General features: G+C 36.4%; 1 protein-coding gene across 1 annotated transcript in view; it reads right to left on the reverse strand.

Moving 5' to 3' along the window:
* The window catches only part of USP32 (ubiquitin specific peptidase 32), a gene marked incomplete at both ends in the record, with an annotated part of 76,134 nt that overhangs the window by 8,047 nt on the left and 49,268 nt on the right, over positions 1–18,819 (reverse strand). The window contains 15 exons of the mRNA XM_082008464.1: positions 346–457; positions 1,200–1,351; positions 1,733–1,907; positions 2,366–2,539; positions 3,201–3,306; positions 3,591–3,729; positions 4,340–4,414; positions 6,174–6,255; positions 6,964–7,118; positions 9,483–9,600; positions 13,236–13,376; positions 14,116–14,291; positions 15,507–15,699; positions 17,538–17,640; positions 17,761–17,822. Of these exons, the coding sequence (XP_081864590.1) occupies positions 346–457; positions 1,200–1,351; positions 1,733–1,907; positions 2,366–2,539; positions 3,201–3,306; positions 3,591–3,729; positions 4,340–4,414; positions 6,174–6,255; positions 6,964–7,118; positions 9,483–9,600; positions 13,236–13,376; positions 14,116–14,291; positions 15,507–15,699; positions 17,538–17,640; positions 17,761–17,822 (1,963 nt within the window). The remainder of the gene's footprint in view (positions 1–345; positions 458–1,199; positions 1,352–1,732; positions 1,908–2,365; positions 2,540–3,200; positions 3,307–3,590; positions 3,730–4,339; positions 4,415–6,173; positions 6,256–6,963; positions 7,119–9,482; positions 9,601–13,235; positions 13,377–14,115; positions 14,292–15,506; positions 15,700–17,537; positions 17,641–17,760; positions 17,823–18,819) is intronic.

Consider the following 18,819-nt stretch of genomic DNA (forward strand, 5'->3'; position numbering starts at 1 on the left):
AAACCGAACACCATGCTTCCAATTTTTTATAGGTCCTGCCTTAGAGCCAATGCATTAGTAATAAAATATTGTGCCTGTTTCTTGTGTCTTTAATTTAAGTAAGTATACAGCGACCTCCAGACTGCTATCCTAGGCAAGATCCTAAAAAGGATCACAGACCATCAGTAGATACTGAGACTGCTCACGGCTTCTTTGTGGATCAGAGCTCTAACTTATTTGTCTTTTCTTTAATCCTCACTGTTTACTTCTTACTAAGAAGTAACATTTTCTCCTGAATTCCTCCAGTAGCTAAGCACTGCACATTTTAAATGAACAGGAAAATAAATATGTTTGGTTTTTTTTTACCTGTCTGCACAGGACTTGATGCTGATGTAGGGGATCCTGGAATTGGTATTTCAAATGCGCACAAAAACCCACTCACTGATAGCCGGACTTTCTGGTTGTCTTGGGGAAAGTTCTTCAGTAAAAAAGGGAAAGTTAGTCAGATGTGTATATATTTCTATCTGTGACTCCAAACACGTTTTATCCTTTTGAAAACAGTGTATCTGTCAGCCCATCTTTCCCCTCCCATCTGCTTTCTTACATCTTTCTAGAAGGTAAAAAGGGAGCCAGCAAGCACACCCCTTTGCAGATCTCTGCAGCCAGACCTCAGAGAGTTAGTTATTAATGGTTCTGTACACAGACAGAGAGCACCTAGTTTCAAGCAGTTCTAATCCTATTCAGTGACAGCAAAAAAAATTATATATACACACACATATACATACACACTATATAAAACTAAGCGAGTCATTACTTATGCCTCCAACATCTTGACAGCGTTTAAACTCATCACAGCACTCTAACTTGAGATTTATTACCTCAAGATGATTTTATCCTTTTTTTCCTAAAAATATAATTAGTAATCAATTCAATTAAACTTCTGCAAGCTTCTACATCACTATTAATTTTGTTTGCAAGTGGCTTATTTTGGTTCAGTTTATTTTGTTTTTCAATCTATTGAAAGCAAGCCAAATTATGGTTTAAGAATGAAATGCAAGTTCATATAGAGATCTCACTAAGCTGACTTTTTTTATCACACTTTTATTTAGATTTGCTTGTAAGCAAAGCTTAACGTCCAAAAGAATGAAGAAGTATGCTGATGTAACAAATAAAAATACCAAAAGTATGTTGCAGCAATAATCAATTTTGTTTCTTCTTACCTTTATATTGGAGCTATGTACTTCTGCAAGTAGAATCTGTTCTGGTTTTAACCCACAGAGTTCACTTAACTGTTTTTTCAAACCTGTATACTTTTCATCCATGTTCAATCTCAGGCCGTATCGAACAGGAGTAGTACCATCTAATTTAATTACTTTAAAGGAGAAAACAAACACAGTGGTCAGCAAACCGGGAAGGTTTTAATGAGAATAATACATTACAGCTATTTATTTATTAGAAAGTTTTTTTTCCCCAACTTTCATCGGCCAAATTTCAAGGTCTGCAGACAAATGTCACAAAACCCCCTGCTACACAGACAGTAGAAAATGGTTTCAAAATTTTTTTCACTTTTTATAATCTTTCCTTTTGCCTCTTTTCCAAGAATACAGGGGTTTGTCACAGTATAGTTCATGACCCATAAAGTATTTTTTGTACTCTTATATTACAATGGTAGTACTATTTTTATGCTGTTCTACATGAAGAATTTTTATTTTAGGAATGACAAGTGTATAGGGAGTCAAACACTACTACTCACCTGTAATTTCTAGGTGCATGTAGCTATCCATTGGCAAAGGCAAGGATAAAAAATTAAAAGGGTCAAATCTAACACTTATATGTCCACAAGTTTTACATTTTACTTGTGACTTCAGCTGCCCATGAAATAGATCTACAACGATGGATCTGTTTCTTCTCAGATGGTTTTCCCAGGCCTAAAATGAAGTGCAAAAAAACCAATGCAAAGTTAGAAACTGAAGACAACTTGCTTGAACTACAGGAAGGAGAATATGCTGGAAGACCTCCAAAGTTTCATTAGCTTCATAGAAGTCAAATTATTTCCACAGAAGTTGGGTATGACATAATTTAAAGTAGTTCTGAAAGGATCATCAGGTATCTTGAAAAATTTTGATACTCCATACTTCTAAGTTGTTGTTCAAAGTGATTCTGAAGTATCATCTTTACACCTTTCTTAAAACTCATTTTCAGTTCAAACATGAAACTGACCCCTTAAATCACAGATCTAACAAGTTCCAAAAGATGGTACAGTCCTGAAACAGTATTGCCACAGACAGTCTCATCAACAACTTAGCAGGTTAGTACTGTAAGGAAAAAAACACCTCAGCAAACAAACAAACAAACCAACCCTAAACCGAAAAACTTTAACCCATACCTCTGCTGCTACTTCCCAGTCTGGTCGACCATCACTGTCTTTCAATTCAACATATGGCTTATCATGAACTCTGTTCAAATCCTCATGAAGACCATCCAAAAGAAAAGCCAGAAGCTCCTGTGAGTCTTGCTGCTGAAAGCCATTAAATCTTGGAGCATATTTTGCTATTGTCCACTAAAAAAAAAAAAAAAAAGCCAGAAACTTATTTAACATCATGTAACAGAATGGTAACAATAAATCAAAATATTGTAAAGACGCATGCTGTCAATGAGCACAAATTAAATTGCCAAGAGTTAAAGGTAAGCCTCTATGCTTTCAGAACAAGAGACCATTTACAGGCAAGTGCATAAAACTTTTGTCCCTAACAAGGCCTATACAAGCCACATCGTATACCACAACCTCCGACTCATATTGGGTAACTCCTCTGATGTTACTGCCACGAAACCGTGACTGCATTCCACAGAAAGCTGCTCAAGTTCTGAGCACCAGGACTGATGCACCCTGGCCTCCTCCAGATGTGCATCTTGCCCCTGCACAGCCCCTTCCTGGACACCTCCCCTATATTCCTCACAGGCAAGAAAGCAAATTCTGTAACCAGTTTGGAGTAACATATGTGATGACTGACTGCCCAGGATAAGGTCACTGGCTTCACAGCCAACTTCTAACTCGTGAAATGTATGTCCAAGTTTCCCTCCCTTTCTCTAGGGGAGATCCCAGTTTGAGTCCCAGAACCATTACAACACAGGTAATGTCAAGAAGAAGTGCATTAAAACATTTCTGCTATTCAAAGAAATTCTTGCTTTCTACCTTTAAATAACACACATCACAGACTCACCCGCAGCTTTAATGGTGCTATATTCTTCTGAGTTCCACTCCACAACTCCTGAACCAAATCCCCGTAGCACTTGGCCATGTGTCCTTTCATTCCTATTGGGTTTGTCCTAGAAATCGTAAAGTAATTAATACCATACTAAAATTTAAACAAAGTTCAAGCATGGGGATAAACAAGGAAGTGCAAAGGCTTCTTGCTGAACTGTTTTAACTCTCCCAGAAACAAAAGCGGTTATATGTTCATGTATCTAATCTAGTATCTGCTGTATAGCTGATAGTTGATAACACTGTACTTAAAAGGATTTATTCATACTGTCTACTTCTGAAAGCTGAAACTCATTTTAAAGAAATGTTACAGCATCTAAAATGTCAATCATCTCAAATAGAAAATTACCTGTTAAGTTCATAAAGATGTCTTCCTGAGATGAAATACCGTGTTAAAGGTTGTGTATTACTGACACATTGGATACTGGAGTTCATAAAACATGTGTTACCCAGATTGCTTAATCCAGTAGCACCTTTTTCAGTAGGAACTGAGAAAAAGAAAACATAATTATACCCATTGTGAAGATGTCAAAAATTCAGAATGGTATATAAGCTAAGAATATGACCTTTCCACAGTAACCAATTCAATTTATCTGCTCCCAATTATGAGACTACAGCTAGCACAGATGCAACAGAGGACCAGCCTGTTCAAAATATCTGCTCTCTTAACTCTACTTCAGTTAACAGAAATTCATGCGTTTTGTTGGATCTGATCCACGACGGACACCAGTACAATCCATACAAACTATTTTCAGGTAAATAATTATGGTACTGAAATTTCTGGATTAATTTGTTAAAATCTTAGCTATTCCTTAGCTTAAAAAAAAATCCAAGATTATAAACACAAAATTGAGAATGTGCTATGTCCCATTTGCTACTGATGCATCTGAACAGCTACAAATTTATCTATCTATATATCCAACCCCCCCCCCATTTCCAGCATCTAAGTTAATAAAACAGAAAAGAACAAGCCAAGCAGCACAGGCATAAAAGACTTTTTCAATGTTAAGATCACTTATATTAAAAAGAATTGTTTCAACATAATATAGCCTCTTGGATTTTTTCTCTTCAATTCAATTACTATGCTGAAACACTTACCTTTATGTCTGTCTATTTTGCTGCTGTTTGCTATAAAAGACATCTCTTCTGGCCAGCTCATGTCTTTGTTTCGAACTAGAAAGAGATATGGTATAAAGATTTTAAAAATTGTTTGTTACTTACTCCACAGAGCTTATACAGCTGAAGAGGAAACTTTCAAATATTGAACTGAGATTAGACGTTTGCTTATTTTTAGTTATCAGTTTTGCCAGTTTTCATTTTAACGTTTCCATTCATTACTGGAAGTCATTCTAATACTGGCATCATTCCAACCACACCAGTAACATCTTTAGAAAGCAACCTTGAGATGTTTTTCCTGTTGGATAACAAATTTTTCAGTACTTATTCTAATACTTGATAAGGATCCCCCAGATTTGAACAAATCTGTTCACCTCATGAGCAATCACTAGTATTTTTTCGTTCTTACTAACCAACAAAAGATTCAAGTGCATTTCAAAATAGGGACAAAATACATGTGTTTCAAGATAAGTGAAACAAAAAAATGCAAGCTTTCCTAAACTAGCTTTACCACCACCCCACAGGATCCCTCTGTAAACCTCTATCTCGCATTGACCCAAGCCATACAGCAACCTGGCTTAAGGAACCTGGCTGAAAAGAGGAAAAGGGAGTTATTTTTCACTAGACCACTTCTCACAGCCAGTTCCTCAGGTAGGTGTCAAGTAGTTGCCCACGGGTAAGGCAGGTGGCATAATACGGAGAGGAAGGGCGGACTGGTTCTTTCAGTGGCAGTATTGATTAATGCTGGTTTGTTTATTGAACTGCATCCTCAGGGTTCTGTTTCACCTGCTACAGCAAGGTGCAGTCCTTCTCCCTACATATAAATTCCCATTTCTTCTCGAGTCTATAGCGATTGATGCAGATACACAGCCAACTGCATCAGCCACTCTGCCAATTTTAAATTGATTAAATATGAGCTGAGCCAAGTAGCAAAAAGAATGAATCCATCCAGCACACCGACGTGAGGTGTAACACAAAGCTACGCTAAGTAGAAACTTGTACAGAAACAATGCAAGACCCAAATTTCTATACAGCCTCTGTGATGTGAGTGGATTAAGTACGTACACTTCTGCTTCTCATATTAAAAAATTAGCCAAAAAGGTCAAACTAGTTGAAAACTCAACTGATCCTTGCACCTGCTACCTTGACAAAAGTTTCATTTATCTGTGACTGGTAACAGTGCCTAGCATAGTAGCGCATGGAAGGAGGACGAGACACAACAGACGTAAATAGAAACAAGAAAGGTTGAGATTGTTTATGATGCCTTTTCACCACCACAAGAGGCAATCAAGCAGTCAAGTCCAAATGCATTAGGTTCTCTCCAGATGTGAAAATAAAAGCAGCTTGTAATGAAACATCTTAGAAATGAACCTGACATACACTGAAACATGAAGTTTTCTTTGCCTTTTGCTTTGTGAGTAAGAATGTGTTCATGCAAATATCATAACCTGAAGTCTTGTAAAATTAACGAAAGAAAAATTATCTCATGAAAAAGCCTCAGACGCCTCAGCCTGATTTTGTTAAATTTCTTGTATTTTAGTTATTACTGTAGGGGCAGTGGATTATTTGAAGCTTCGGTATTTCTTCCTTTATTTCTTTCGATACATATATACATACACACACAGACGTCTGTTTACACGTACTCTTCTTTCTCAAAATATATTACCAAAAATAAAACATTCGGGCAGTAGGGCTATATATTTGTATAGTTTGGGCAATTACAGAAATGGGTATTACACCCAATTTATTAACCATATATACTCATCTAAAACTATTCCGTTTTCATGTGTAAACCAATTATAGGCCCTTTTTGTACCTTCTATTACTAAATGCTGCTCATCTTGGATTTTAAGATACTCCAGTCTGTGATCTTCATCATCCAGCAAAGTAAGGTAGTTCTGCAGCAGAAAAAATACTTCATATAGTTATAACTGCTAGATTTAAAATTCTCTGAGGATATTTTAAACTTGAAGCAATGCAATTAAAACAGCATTAACAATTTGTTCACAAAAATGAGACCACTAGTTTTCCACCTATGTTAATTAAATACAGTAGGTCACTGATCTCCAGAAGCATCTATTTCGATGCTTTGATTTTATGTGGTATTTCTTTAGAATGAGGGAATTACATGCACTTAATGATTTGGAGGAACACATTCGGCTTGTTCATTGCGATTTGTTCCCATACACATTTGAAAAAGATCCTGGATGGCTGCTGGCTTCTGTGCCAACAGAAGCCTACAGTACCATGAGTGTCAATGAAAGCATCTGTTTTTATTTCCATTTAAAACAGTTTCCATGAAACTTCCTATCAAGACTTTTAATAGGTCAACCAATTGCCAATTTTTAAATACATCATAGGACAATTTAATGTTTATCAGGCTACTAGGAACCAAAATCTAAATTTCACTGCTTAGAGTACACAAAGAACTCTAGAAAATAAGTGGCAAGACTTAACCTGGGCGGTGAAACTGCAGAGGAAACTTACTTTTCTTTTTTTTTTTTACCCAGTGCATGTGTATTTAATAGTTTCCAGTAAAGAATAAGATTTACGATACCCAATAGCTGATTAAAAAAAAAGAAAACATTAGAAAAGACTGACATTACCTCACTATTGTACAACCAGAGGCGCATATCTTCTTCTTTTATACGTAGCCTCTGGGAGAGATATTCATGTATCTCTTTAATGGTCTGCATTCGACTAAAGCAGCCGGTGTAAGCCAACACTCTTTTTAAAGGAGCATTCGGTGAAGGTACATTCCCTGGATTCACAATCATAAGAAAAGCGTAGAAGATAACGTATATACCTATAGGCCAACTGAAATCAGGTCAATAACAACTTATACACTACATATATTGTAAGTACTTTCTGTGAAAAGAAGTATACAATTCTACTGGTTTTGTTTATGGATAAAATAATGAGTTAGATTGAAAGCTCGTTGTTACTAACCCTTTGGGACAACAAACTTGCTATCACAAAGCAGATAAATTTACCTCACTTCTTACCAAAACCTATTAAAAAATTGCTCCCCTAAGATTCTCATACGAAATAAGTAATTTAAAAGCAGTTTTAAGAGACTGGACTATTCTTTTTTTCCCCTCTTAAAGACAGAGTATCAGAGACAGTGGTAATTATCAAAATAAAGGACCTCAAAATTTCATGAGAATTTTCTTTTTGAGAGCACATTGTAAGTGAAAAGTAAGGTCAAAAAGTCAGTCTGATTGTTCTTGGAAGTAGCATAACTTTGCTCCCGCTCTTCTATGGAGATGAATGCTGACCTGCGAAGATTAAATCAGCCTGACAGTTTCACAATTAAGTATTCTTAACAACTAAACTCCTCAAAACATATTCTGTGAAGATGTCTAGGATTTTCACCAGAGTTTTTCAACAATCTCATGTTTGCAACACAAACTAATTCCATCAGTCGAGATTATTGCTGTTTTCTATAATATGAGCTCATCTACAAATAAAACATTTGCACAAGCTCAGTTTGAAAGAGGTGAGACCAACTTTCCATGCTTTATTTTTTCAGCTTCTTTAGTTTAAACTTGGGAAGTTCCCCACTCCTCACAGAGACAGGTCTGTAACATATTCATGTAAAGTTTTTACTATACAGCCAAACCCAACTGGACAGCTGCATCACTTAAGTAACCAGAGAAGTGACATTGTTCTAGTTTCACTGTCAAAAGATTAAAACAAAAAGCACCATATGAAAAGACGCAATATTACATGCAATTTGACAAGGAAGTAAAACTATACTGCAGTCATCTTCTAAATCAGCAAAGCATCAGTTTTGCTTCAGTATACCAAGCAAACTATTCATTTTTTTTTAAAGCATTTTTAAAACAAAAAAAGCATTTTCTGAGATTAGGGATCAGAGGATTAGTTGTAAGATTACAGCAAGAAAGCATATTTGAAAACTCAAAAAGATTAATAACTGATTGGACAAATAAATTAGTGCAGAGCAAAATAATTCCAAATTGAGATCAAATTTGGCACATCAGAAGATTCTTTTTATTTGAATCTGGGCATTTTAAGATGTCCAAACAAAGCAGTTTCCATTTTTAGGGCTAGTAGGAAAAATGAATTTGGGTAGCAGGCAGTTTCTATAGCGGAACTTGATCAAGCAGGCAGCCACTATCTACACGTTAAGTTTGAGATTCTACCAAAGCAGTGAAAAATTGAGCCTCTGCATGAGATTTTTAAACACAGGCTAACACTAGCAAGGCTGAAGGATTTAATTTTCAGTAGTCAGGTGAGCCCATTTCTGGATATACGTTACTGTGGATGCATACTGGATACACACGTCTATGTGTATCCAATGCACATGGCATGTGAACATCAATATTTCTTCAAATCTATTGTGCAACGCAAGTATGCGACTGTGCATACAAACTGGTATCTGAAAACAAATCCTCTAACACTTTTCAGCTGAAATGTGAAGCTGCAGTCTAAAGATCATTCTTTTAGCCCATGACTTACACAATTTTTTGGTGAGCATTACCACCACAATTATGGCACATATATTTTAGTTGATGCTTACACCTTCTACTGAATTGTCTTTCCGAACTGCATCAAGTAACAGTCTTCATAATCCATTAATTCAATCCCTTTCTAAAGGGCATTAAATAATTTTGGGCATTAAAGTCTAGCTGCCCAAGCAGCTCAGAACCAGTTGGCTGAACAATGATTTAATTTATTGTACCACTGTACTATCAGATACGCACACCCACCCCGATGCACAGATGCATCTATTCTATGGCTACAAAATTAACTACCATCAGGATTAATCAGATCTGCCCTTCTCAGCTGTTTAGCTTATGCAGTGCTCATTTCTCACTTTCAACTCACCAATCTATTTGCAGCAACTATGTGACTTAACTGACTTCACTGAAAATTCTCCCTCATGCCTCTTCCTTTCAAGAGAAGATAGAAGGAAAGCCTTTAAATCTTTACCAAATGCTGATTGTGCCTTACAGTTGATTAGCTGGTGTACAAGCACAGTGGCAGCAAGCTTCTACAGCTGTGGGTCTTGCTTTCCTAGAAACTGCGCACTTGTATTCTTGCTGCATTCTTAAGTTACCTCTAGGTAAATGCTGAGGAAACATTCTCAGGCTCATCATACCCATATTCACCCAGATGTTTGACTGCTGTGTTCGAGTGGCAGGCTGCTGTCTCAGGAAGAGCAGATAGCGAGGAAATAACTCTAGTTCAGGCACATTTGTTTTGCTGTTTTTGATCACCTAGTAAAGACGTATAAAACACATTTTAGACGCTGCTGTTCCAAACGTGTAGGAAATCCCAATAGGAACAGAAAGTAATGATTAAAGCAGATGGTTAAAAAAATAAACTATGTTTTACTAGGAAATGAGAAATCCTCTGAACTTCTTATGGGGTCTTAGGCAAATATCCACAGGAATAACAACTTACTGATTTCTAAGCACTTTGAAGCTTATTAACTGCAGATTGTCAAAAGCAAACACCTTAGTGGGGCATAGCTTCCTGCACCACACGTGGAAAGAGCATTTTTATAATTCCTGAAATATATATGAATTTACAATGAACTTCATTAAGTCTACTCAGTATACACTTCGATATAAAAGTTTCACAACTTTTTTTGTTGAAAAAAACTCACACATGCTGAATAAAACAGCTGTTCTGAGCTTTCTGAACCACAGGACTGAATTAAAGCCTTCATACTGTAAGAGCAGACTGAAACTTACTTTTGTTGCATTTTGATATGTTGACAGAAAAAGCTGGAATTACCCCAGAACACAGCTTGCAGCTTTTCAGTCACCATTTCTACAAAGATTTTGCCATCTAGATCAGCCCAAACATAGACATACATAAATGACAGGAATGTTCACTCTTTTTGCGACCGTGTGAAGCAGATGAAAACACTCGGCTTAAGTTGTGAGAAGCAATAGAAGGCACTAAAGTGCCACGGTATTAAACTTCAGTTACAACAAAAACAAGAGTGATGACATTTTCTGCAAAGAAACGACATAACAGTCCCTGCTGTGGGGTGGGAGATGAGGCTATACGTGCCTGTATACATGGTTGCAAGTAATCAAATGGTCTTCAAGAATTCAAGTGTTCAGATAACTAAGCGTAAAAATGTTCCTTAATTATGGACTGAAAAGCGACAGTTTATACATCTATTATTTGTATTTTTTTTGTAGACAGGATGCCCAAACTAAAATTCTCTCATTCTGAATAGAAGTCTCTTTTATAATGACCCACCCGCTGCCCCGCACCCCCCCCCCCAAATCACACACACAGTACTTTGTATATAGAGATGTGGCCTTTTCTGGATCATGAAAGGTGTTTGTTTCCATGGAGAATGTGTGGGAGGAGGGTAACAGAAGCCAGTGATTTTTCACTGTAGAATAATTGCCAGTACTATGGCAAACAGACCAAATCATCAGAAATCATACAGCTAATTCTCTCCCATTTGCAACACTGAATATTTATGACACCAACCACCTAATCTCTATTGCCACCATCAAAAAAAATCCCCTCGCTTCCTTTTTTGAAGTGTAGGTCCTGTAAGAGACTGTCTGACACAGAATAAACCAACCACTATATAGAATAAATATACTCAACAGAAATTGAAGAAAGTTTCAAATGCCTCTAAGTGAACAAAGCAAATTACTTCAATTTTCCTCGCGTCTAACATCAGCCTACATTTTATAAATTCAATACTAATAGTTCAAGGCATGCCAACTGTAGCTCCAAATGATTATGACCTGTTAATCCTTTTGCAATATTACACACAGAGAAACAGAGAGATAGCTCAATAAATTCTGAGTAAATCATATGATTCAACAATGGCTACTGCTATATAATTACTGCTTCTCTTTCAGAAATACTGTTGCTGTTTCAACTACAGTAAAAAAAATCTCATTGGAATAACACAGACTAATTATTAGTCCACTTAGTCAAATACATTTAATATATTGCAGTTTCACATTTGAAAATTATATTCTGCAACACAGTCTGCATTGTACCCAAAATTAATTTTTAATTGAAGATATTACAGTTTAATATAGAAAATACAGAATCACAGAATCACTAGGTTGGAAAGGACCATCAAGATCATCAAGTCCAACCATTAATCCAGCGCCACCATGTCCCCTAAACCATGTCCTGAAGCGCCACATCCACAGGTTTTTTGAACACTTCCAGAGATGGCGACTCCACCACCTCCCTGGGCAGCCTGTTCCAATGCCTGACCACTCTCTCAGTGAAGAAATTTTTCCTAATATCCAGTCTAAACCTCCCCTGGCGCAACTTGAGGCCATTTCCTCTTGTCCTATCACTAGTTACTTGGGAGAAGAGACCAACACCCTCGTCGCCACAACCCCCTTTCAGGTAGTTGTAGAGAGCGAAATATTAGTGTTAGTTACAAAAAGTCATTTTCAGTTCTTCAAGGTTTTATCTTTTCTTTTTTAAACAAAACTTTTATGCAAACAAGTACAAATACCACCTTATCTTTGATAGCTCTTATTAATTAGTTAATTCTATTGCTAGGTTTTAAGTGACTACAGGCAATTAAATAATTGTTGATATAAACCCACACTATTACTGATTTGTAATGTTTTTATTACACAATGGAAACACATGTTAATTGTTTGTAAAACTATTTCACAATTTTAGTGTGATTCATTGGCTTTTCTGCTTACTGTCAGATGCAAGAAATGTGAAAATTCACTACATGTGAATTATTTGCTGACAAACGAGTATTCCGTAAGTTTGGAGGACTGCTACTGATTTTGTGCTGAAGAATGAGAATGACCATCACTTGCCTCGCCAGTTACTCCTTAGAAAAATACAGACAGTTATCGTAATACAGGAAGAAGAATGACACAAAAAAAAATATTTATTTTGAATATATGATATGTTCAAAATAACAATTGGTATTCACACGGCCACTATACATAATCCTTGCAACAAAAACCAAAACTGCAGAATTAAAACAAGAGCAGCCTGACTGGATGAGTGTATCAGGTGAGATTACTGGTCTTTGCTTTTAGCACCGAACATAGCTGACCAGAATCATGATGATTTAGCCTTAGATAGTAGATGCCAAATCAGTTTTGGCATCCATTTCTGTAGGAACTGCTTATGGCAAATGCTTTATTGAAAAACCTTTGACTAGAAGCTGAACAACTTAACCAGTCTGAGCAGTACTCAAAAGCTGATATGCTCATACACAAATTCTTTTTGGAGTACCTACTCTGGCAGCTTGCAGCTACAGCTCAGAAGCGCTTCCGAGCAACCATTTTGACAAATAGTCTTTGCCTGTTTTCTTTACTGGGATCACCTATTGCTATCTGCCGTTTAGCTCTTCACCAAATCTTGCGCATTGTGTTTTCTATGACACTGAACTTGAAGGACAGCAATGGTACTTCTTTGCCACTTCATGAAATTGTAAGAGAGAAGAAATGCATTTTCAAAGCTGCAGGTGTCCTAGTTTTAATTTTATTGGTTTTGCAGACCAGCTGAAAATTTATCTCAGCTTTTAAAGGTGAGTGTTTTGATGACAAGTCTTTTAAACTGGTCTCGAGTTTACATTTCTCTGCTTTAACAATCCTTATCAGTTGAGCAGCACTTCTGCCCTGCTGCAGTATCTCCTGGGGTTTGTGCTGCAAACCTCCCGGTAAATATCCACAAATTTCTATCCATGACCATTTCTGGGACTGTTTTTTCCCACCTTGCTCTTCAAGAGTTTTCATTTAGACTATGCATTTTGGATGAAGTGGGAGATGTCCATAAAAGATTACCTTGTGCAACTGGCAGAAGCTCAGACACATTAGGTTGTTTATATTATCTCTGTGGTTATAGAAAGGAAACAGTGTCTAGATTTGCAACTTACCGGCCTGGGCAAGGACAGATTTGCTCCATACCAATGGTAAAGTGCTCTCCAAACTGGTTCTGGTACCATTATGTAGTCCTTTCCTTCAATCAACTGTGGAGATCGCTTTAATCTTCCACCCTCCATTGTTAATGATGTAGCCTTTAAACAAAAAGGGATTTTGTCAATCTCAAGTCGAAAAAATAGTATACAGCTACAACAATTTTAGTTCATGAACACAGAACACTTAAATTATTAAAAAGCTTTTAGGTAGCAATTAGCAACTGCTTTTCATACTGAAAGATGGTATTTAAATGCAACAATAATTAACGCTCAAGTTTCACTACTTACTATTTCTCTAAAAGGCTGTCCAATGTAAAATTTGTATTACGTTTCTCTCGTGTTACGTACTCCAACAACTTCAGATACTGCACAGAGAAATCCAATCTATACTCATTATTGATGGTGCAGGTCTGCGCTTTACATTTGGTTTGCATGAATAGTGGAAAAACTGTCAGTTTTGTTTTACTATTTAATTAACTATTTTCTGGTTTTATGCAATACCATATCTTATATTTAGACTGAAAACACTGAAGGACAGTATTTAGTTATTAAAATATTTTACAGTTAATGCCGAAAGTTGTGTTTTCATAAATGCCTTTTTCATTCATAAGTTTTGAATGTTTCTAGTCTCACAAAACACTCAGTAGTAGCGTCAGAAGTAGAACACAATTTTTTCCTCTTAAAATAAAAGTTAAGAAACACAAACTTTGTTATATGACAAAGCAGTGTTCAGTTAGAATTAAGCCACTAGCTAAAAAAAAAACACCACATAGAAAGCTGTGATAAAAGTATGCTAAAAGATACTTTTCCTATATTCATATGACTCAGATGCATTTACCTTCACTGGCTCTTGTGTTACTAGTGTTTGGTTATCAATAGCTCCTGGTTTCTGAGGATTAAGTTGTAGCAAAGTATTCCCACTGGTTCCAAGGAAACACTGGTTATTATTGTCCGAAGTATTATGCTGCCTAGCAAAACATACATCAGTCCCTGGTGTGCCAGGGTAAAGAGCATCTGTAACAGAATGCAAGAAAAAAACAAACACAACAAACCAATTCTCTATTTCAGTTCGTGAGTCCATAAAAGAAATAAGTTAAACTGTTGTATCCTTTTTTTTGTTTTTTTTTTAAAAAAGGCTGTTGAAGAAGTATGCTATCCTGCATACTTCAGGAAAACATGCAGCTCTTCCAAACTAGAGTGTGACAAATATTTTAGTACTCTCACAGGAAAGGTAAAGAAGTGGGTGTATGAGATCCAAAAACCAAAGCAGATATTTACACAAGTAGTGGTTTGAAAACAGCCTAATTAGGTTTGCATGAGCAAATGTATTTGGCATTTGCTTGTTGTCTGGATGTTTGAATATCAAACTCTTGAAAATCTTCCATACAAAATTGAATATATATGCAGTAATGCCTTATTTTTTTCCTCTTGAAACAGCAAATATTTTTGTTCTTATAGAACCTCCTTTTGTTATGCAGCACACTAAATCTAAATTTCAGGTTAGGGGAAAAAAAAAAAAAAAAAAAAAGAACGAACCTTTAATCTAAAACTTGTCTCCCTTCCTGCCCTCCCTCTATTCCCCAACCTGCATCCCAAAAATGATCACAATCATTTATCTACTTTAAATTGAAGTTTCAGTTTTAAGATACAGCTTTTAAAATACCAGATGCAACATTCAGCTGTCTTAGAAGGAAAAAAATATCATCTCAAATTCTCACAAGAACTGATTGAAAATCACCACTAAAATCTCCCATTCCTTCACAAAGACTGCTCCTAGAACCTGCAGAAACTCACTTAAATCACATGCCCTGTAAAACTGTAAGTACGTTTTTCCTATTTTTTTCTGCTTCTTTCCTGTTTGCAGTATCCGAGATCACCTCACTGCAAGACATAGTACAATACCAACTAGGTATGAGCTAGAAACAACTTTATGTGAAGGGAGGGGAAAAAAAATCCACTCAGAAAATAAATGATAGGACAAAAACTATCTTGAAAACAATTCTGGAGTCTAATCATAGCATAAAAGATAAACTGCTGTTTAAACAAGACCGTTTCTTGTTTATCCACCACAGACTAAAAAAATCTCAGTAATTCATCGACGTCCACATGTAGGCCACTTCTGCAATCTAAACTGCTTTATCTTTTTGCCTGGAGGAATCCATGCAGTACCTAGTTTTCTCAAAACCTGCTCTACATTAAACCTCCAAGTAAGTAAGATATTATGCTTACTGCTGCTAGTAGTCTCTGAGGCTTCTGATGCAGTAGAAATATTATCTGAAAACTTTTCTTCTGATGCACTGAAGTAATTAAGACCTCCCATTTTGTCTTCTCCCTGTTCTGAAGTACTGGCTGCAGCAGCTACGAGTGAATTCTTACCTCCACTCAAGACAGATGAAGGCTCTATCACAACAGGGTTTGCATCCTGAAATCGGAAGGCAAGTAGAAAAGTTAATTACAAGCCAGTATCAAAGACATTTAGCATCAGCCAAACCAATCACCAAAAATTCACAGCTGTGTGATCACTTTGACATATCACAATGAGCTTTACAGAAAAACCACCACCTTTCAACATCTACTGATGAAAAATCCGCAGAAACAAACAGCCAAAATTGTTAAACCAATCAAATGAATTCTTCTGCACAATATAAAAATTGTGAAATACTAGAATTATCTTCTCCATCTAGATACAGAAGACAACCAATAAAAAGACAATCATTTTAGACAGCTATAATTACAGATTGAAGATTAATTTGAAGATTTGTCCTTATTGAATTTCATATGGTGAAATGAGAACTGAAAGCACAAGTCAAAAAACATTCTTTCCTCAAACCTGCAACATTTTAGTGTTCCCTAACTTTGTTTTGAAACAAAGTTCCATTGTTTCCTTTGGAGAAACAGCACTGCAAATACAATCTGGTTCACGCTTTGGCAAGATAAAGGTGGAGAAAAAAATTTGCATCCCCCCAAAATCATAATTTGCCTGCCCAGTACAGACAAGATGTAAGAAGAATCCTATCTGATTTACAGCACCAGTCACAACAAGAAATGGCAGTAAATAAGAAAATAGAAGGAAAAGGGAATTAACTGAGCCTTAGAGAAGAAAAAAGAACATCCATGCAATGAAAATCACTGTAACAAAACTGGAACAAGGGATATTTCCTGGTTTATGTTGTCCCCTATTTAGCACATCACTAAACATAGTTTCTTGTCAAGTAACAAAACTGTGCAGTAAAGCTCAAAGTATAAAAATAAGGCTAAAATGTATGTTGGAATTACAGTATTCATTATAGAGTTTCACAAAAATTCTGAGTGTTCTTATTGCTCAAGAGGTAGACACAGAGTGACTAATAGCATTGTGCTATTATGCAAAGAATTAGGTATGAAATCATGTGCACGTCTGAGTACTTATCCTATGACAAGGATCAAATTACCTCATATTTCAGGCATTTAAGCCATCATTTGTCAAATTCATTGTGCACAAAGAATAACTAATTACATGGTTAGTTAATGCATGCATTGCAGTTTTCTGAATATTTTTAGTTATTTGTATTTATAAACCAACTCAAATACTTATGTGATAACTTATCGCTATATAAAACTCTTTGGATAAATAGTTTATTTCGCTTAATCTACATTCTTGGTTGTGTAACCTGCAAAGAATGTTTATCTCCACCTCTACTGAAATTTATAAAGTCAATGTTATTAAATATCATTTCTTTTGTAAAATTCACAGTGATGGTTTAACTTGAGCATTTTAGTCGGAGGGTGTTAAAGAGCACCCTATAACTATAAGGTTTTAGTAGGACTCCTTTGATCACCTCAGGTACTGGACTACTTCTCATCATTGCCTATAAATCAAATTATACCAATTCCCTTCTTTATTTGTCCAGAAAATGCAGTCTGTATTTATGGCCCAAGCAAAGTCAAAGGCAAAACAGGTAGCTTTATTATCAAATGGATCAAAGGATTTAAGGGAAGTACTATTGTGAGAGTATGTTTTTATTCAAAAAAGTATTTTGACAGGAATAATGAAACAAAGTACAGAAATAGGTAGCAGCTTAAGGAAATTACAGTGAAAACCTCACCATGTGACAACGATTCAAGAAAACAATTATTTTCCTTAGTGGAAAGACACAGGAGCTGCTTAATTTCAAGCATTATTAGTTAAGCAGTCATTCACTCCCCACTCTTTTTTCATCAAAACAATCACATATACAAAGAAATCACTTATTCAGTATGCATTATTCTTATTATACTTACGTATTTGACATATTCTTTCCACTGGTGCCACCATGGCATTGCAATAAGAAACCAGTTGTGCCCTGGCTGAAGGCCATACCTGCTTTCTCTTTCTAACCAGCCTCTGCACATAAAGAATGAACAACGTGAAGTATTAGTAGAAACGGGGAAATTACAGTCCTTCTTTTGAAAATATGAAAAGGTGATTCTGAATCCTATTTAAGCTTCTGAGCAAAACACACACCTAATAATCTGTCCTTCCTCTTCTGGAGTGGCAGGTCTTAGCCCCAAAACTATATGACACACCTGGAAAAAGAAAGGAATTCTTATTAAGAACTATACCACTATGAAACACGCACTAGGTAGATGAAAGAAGAACCGTAATGTGACTTTTCAGAAAATTCTTTTTAATTATGTAGCAAGGTGACTTAAAATTGAACAAATCACAAAAAAAAGAAGTAGTTTGAGCTGTGAGATTCACAACCTGTTCCCACTGTTAAGAAAAAGACACCAAGAATGTCAAATGCCCCAAGGCAAATTAAGGTGAACAGAAAATGAATTCTCATTATTTTCATATCTGAAGCAGGCGCTATGAAAGATCACAGTAACTGACACGGATCAGATATACAAGAAGTTAAGATGTCTGTATGTACTGGACAGAGGGAATGTAGAAAGTTCTCTCAATGTCTGATGCCTTTTTTTTTTTTTTTTCCCCCTTTTTGAAACAACTGCAGAAGAAAAAGGCACCATCCCCTAGATGGCTACTCTATATCTGTGGGGTTTTATTCCAAGCACAAGACAGCAGTCCCAGATGGCCAGTATTTTACTCCTCTCTTCCTAGTAAAACCATCCTGGCCTTGGCTGCAGTGACGTCTCCGGCAGGTTTCTCCCAGCAGCTCCCCAGCCACGGGGCATGCGGCAGGGAGCCATGAGTAGAGGGGAACAGACTCTGCAGGAGTCTTTGTTTCCCACCGCAGGGAGGAGGGTCAGCTGGCTCATCCCCCAGACAGCTCTCAAATTGGTTGCTACTCGTAACATGATTTATAGCCTTTTCCGTATGTCTCTTTTGAGGCTATCAATTTGCATCTCAGCTGGAGATTTCTAATGACTGGTGAGATATCTTATTCAAATTTGTATTACAGTCTGAGAGATCATTTCACATTCTGAGTAAAACAAAGGCCATTAGCTGCTGGGAAGCAACAGATTTTCCAGCACACACAACACAGCTGGTTTCTTTTTAAACTCATGTAACACTGCGCTAGTATCAGATTCTTCATATAAACTAACCCTGCTGCAAACAAAC

The sequence above is a fragment of the Phaethon aethereus genome, assembly GCF_964289735.1.
Source record: "Phaethon aethereus genome assembly, chromosome: 19".
Classification (NCBI taxonomy): Eukaryota; Metazoa; Chordata; class Aves; order Phaethontiformes; family Phaethontidae; genus Phaethon; species Phaethon aethereus.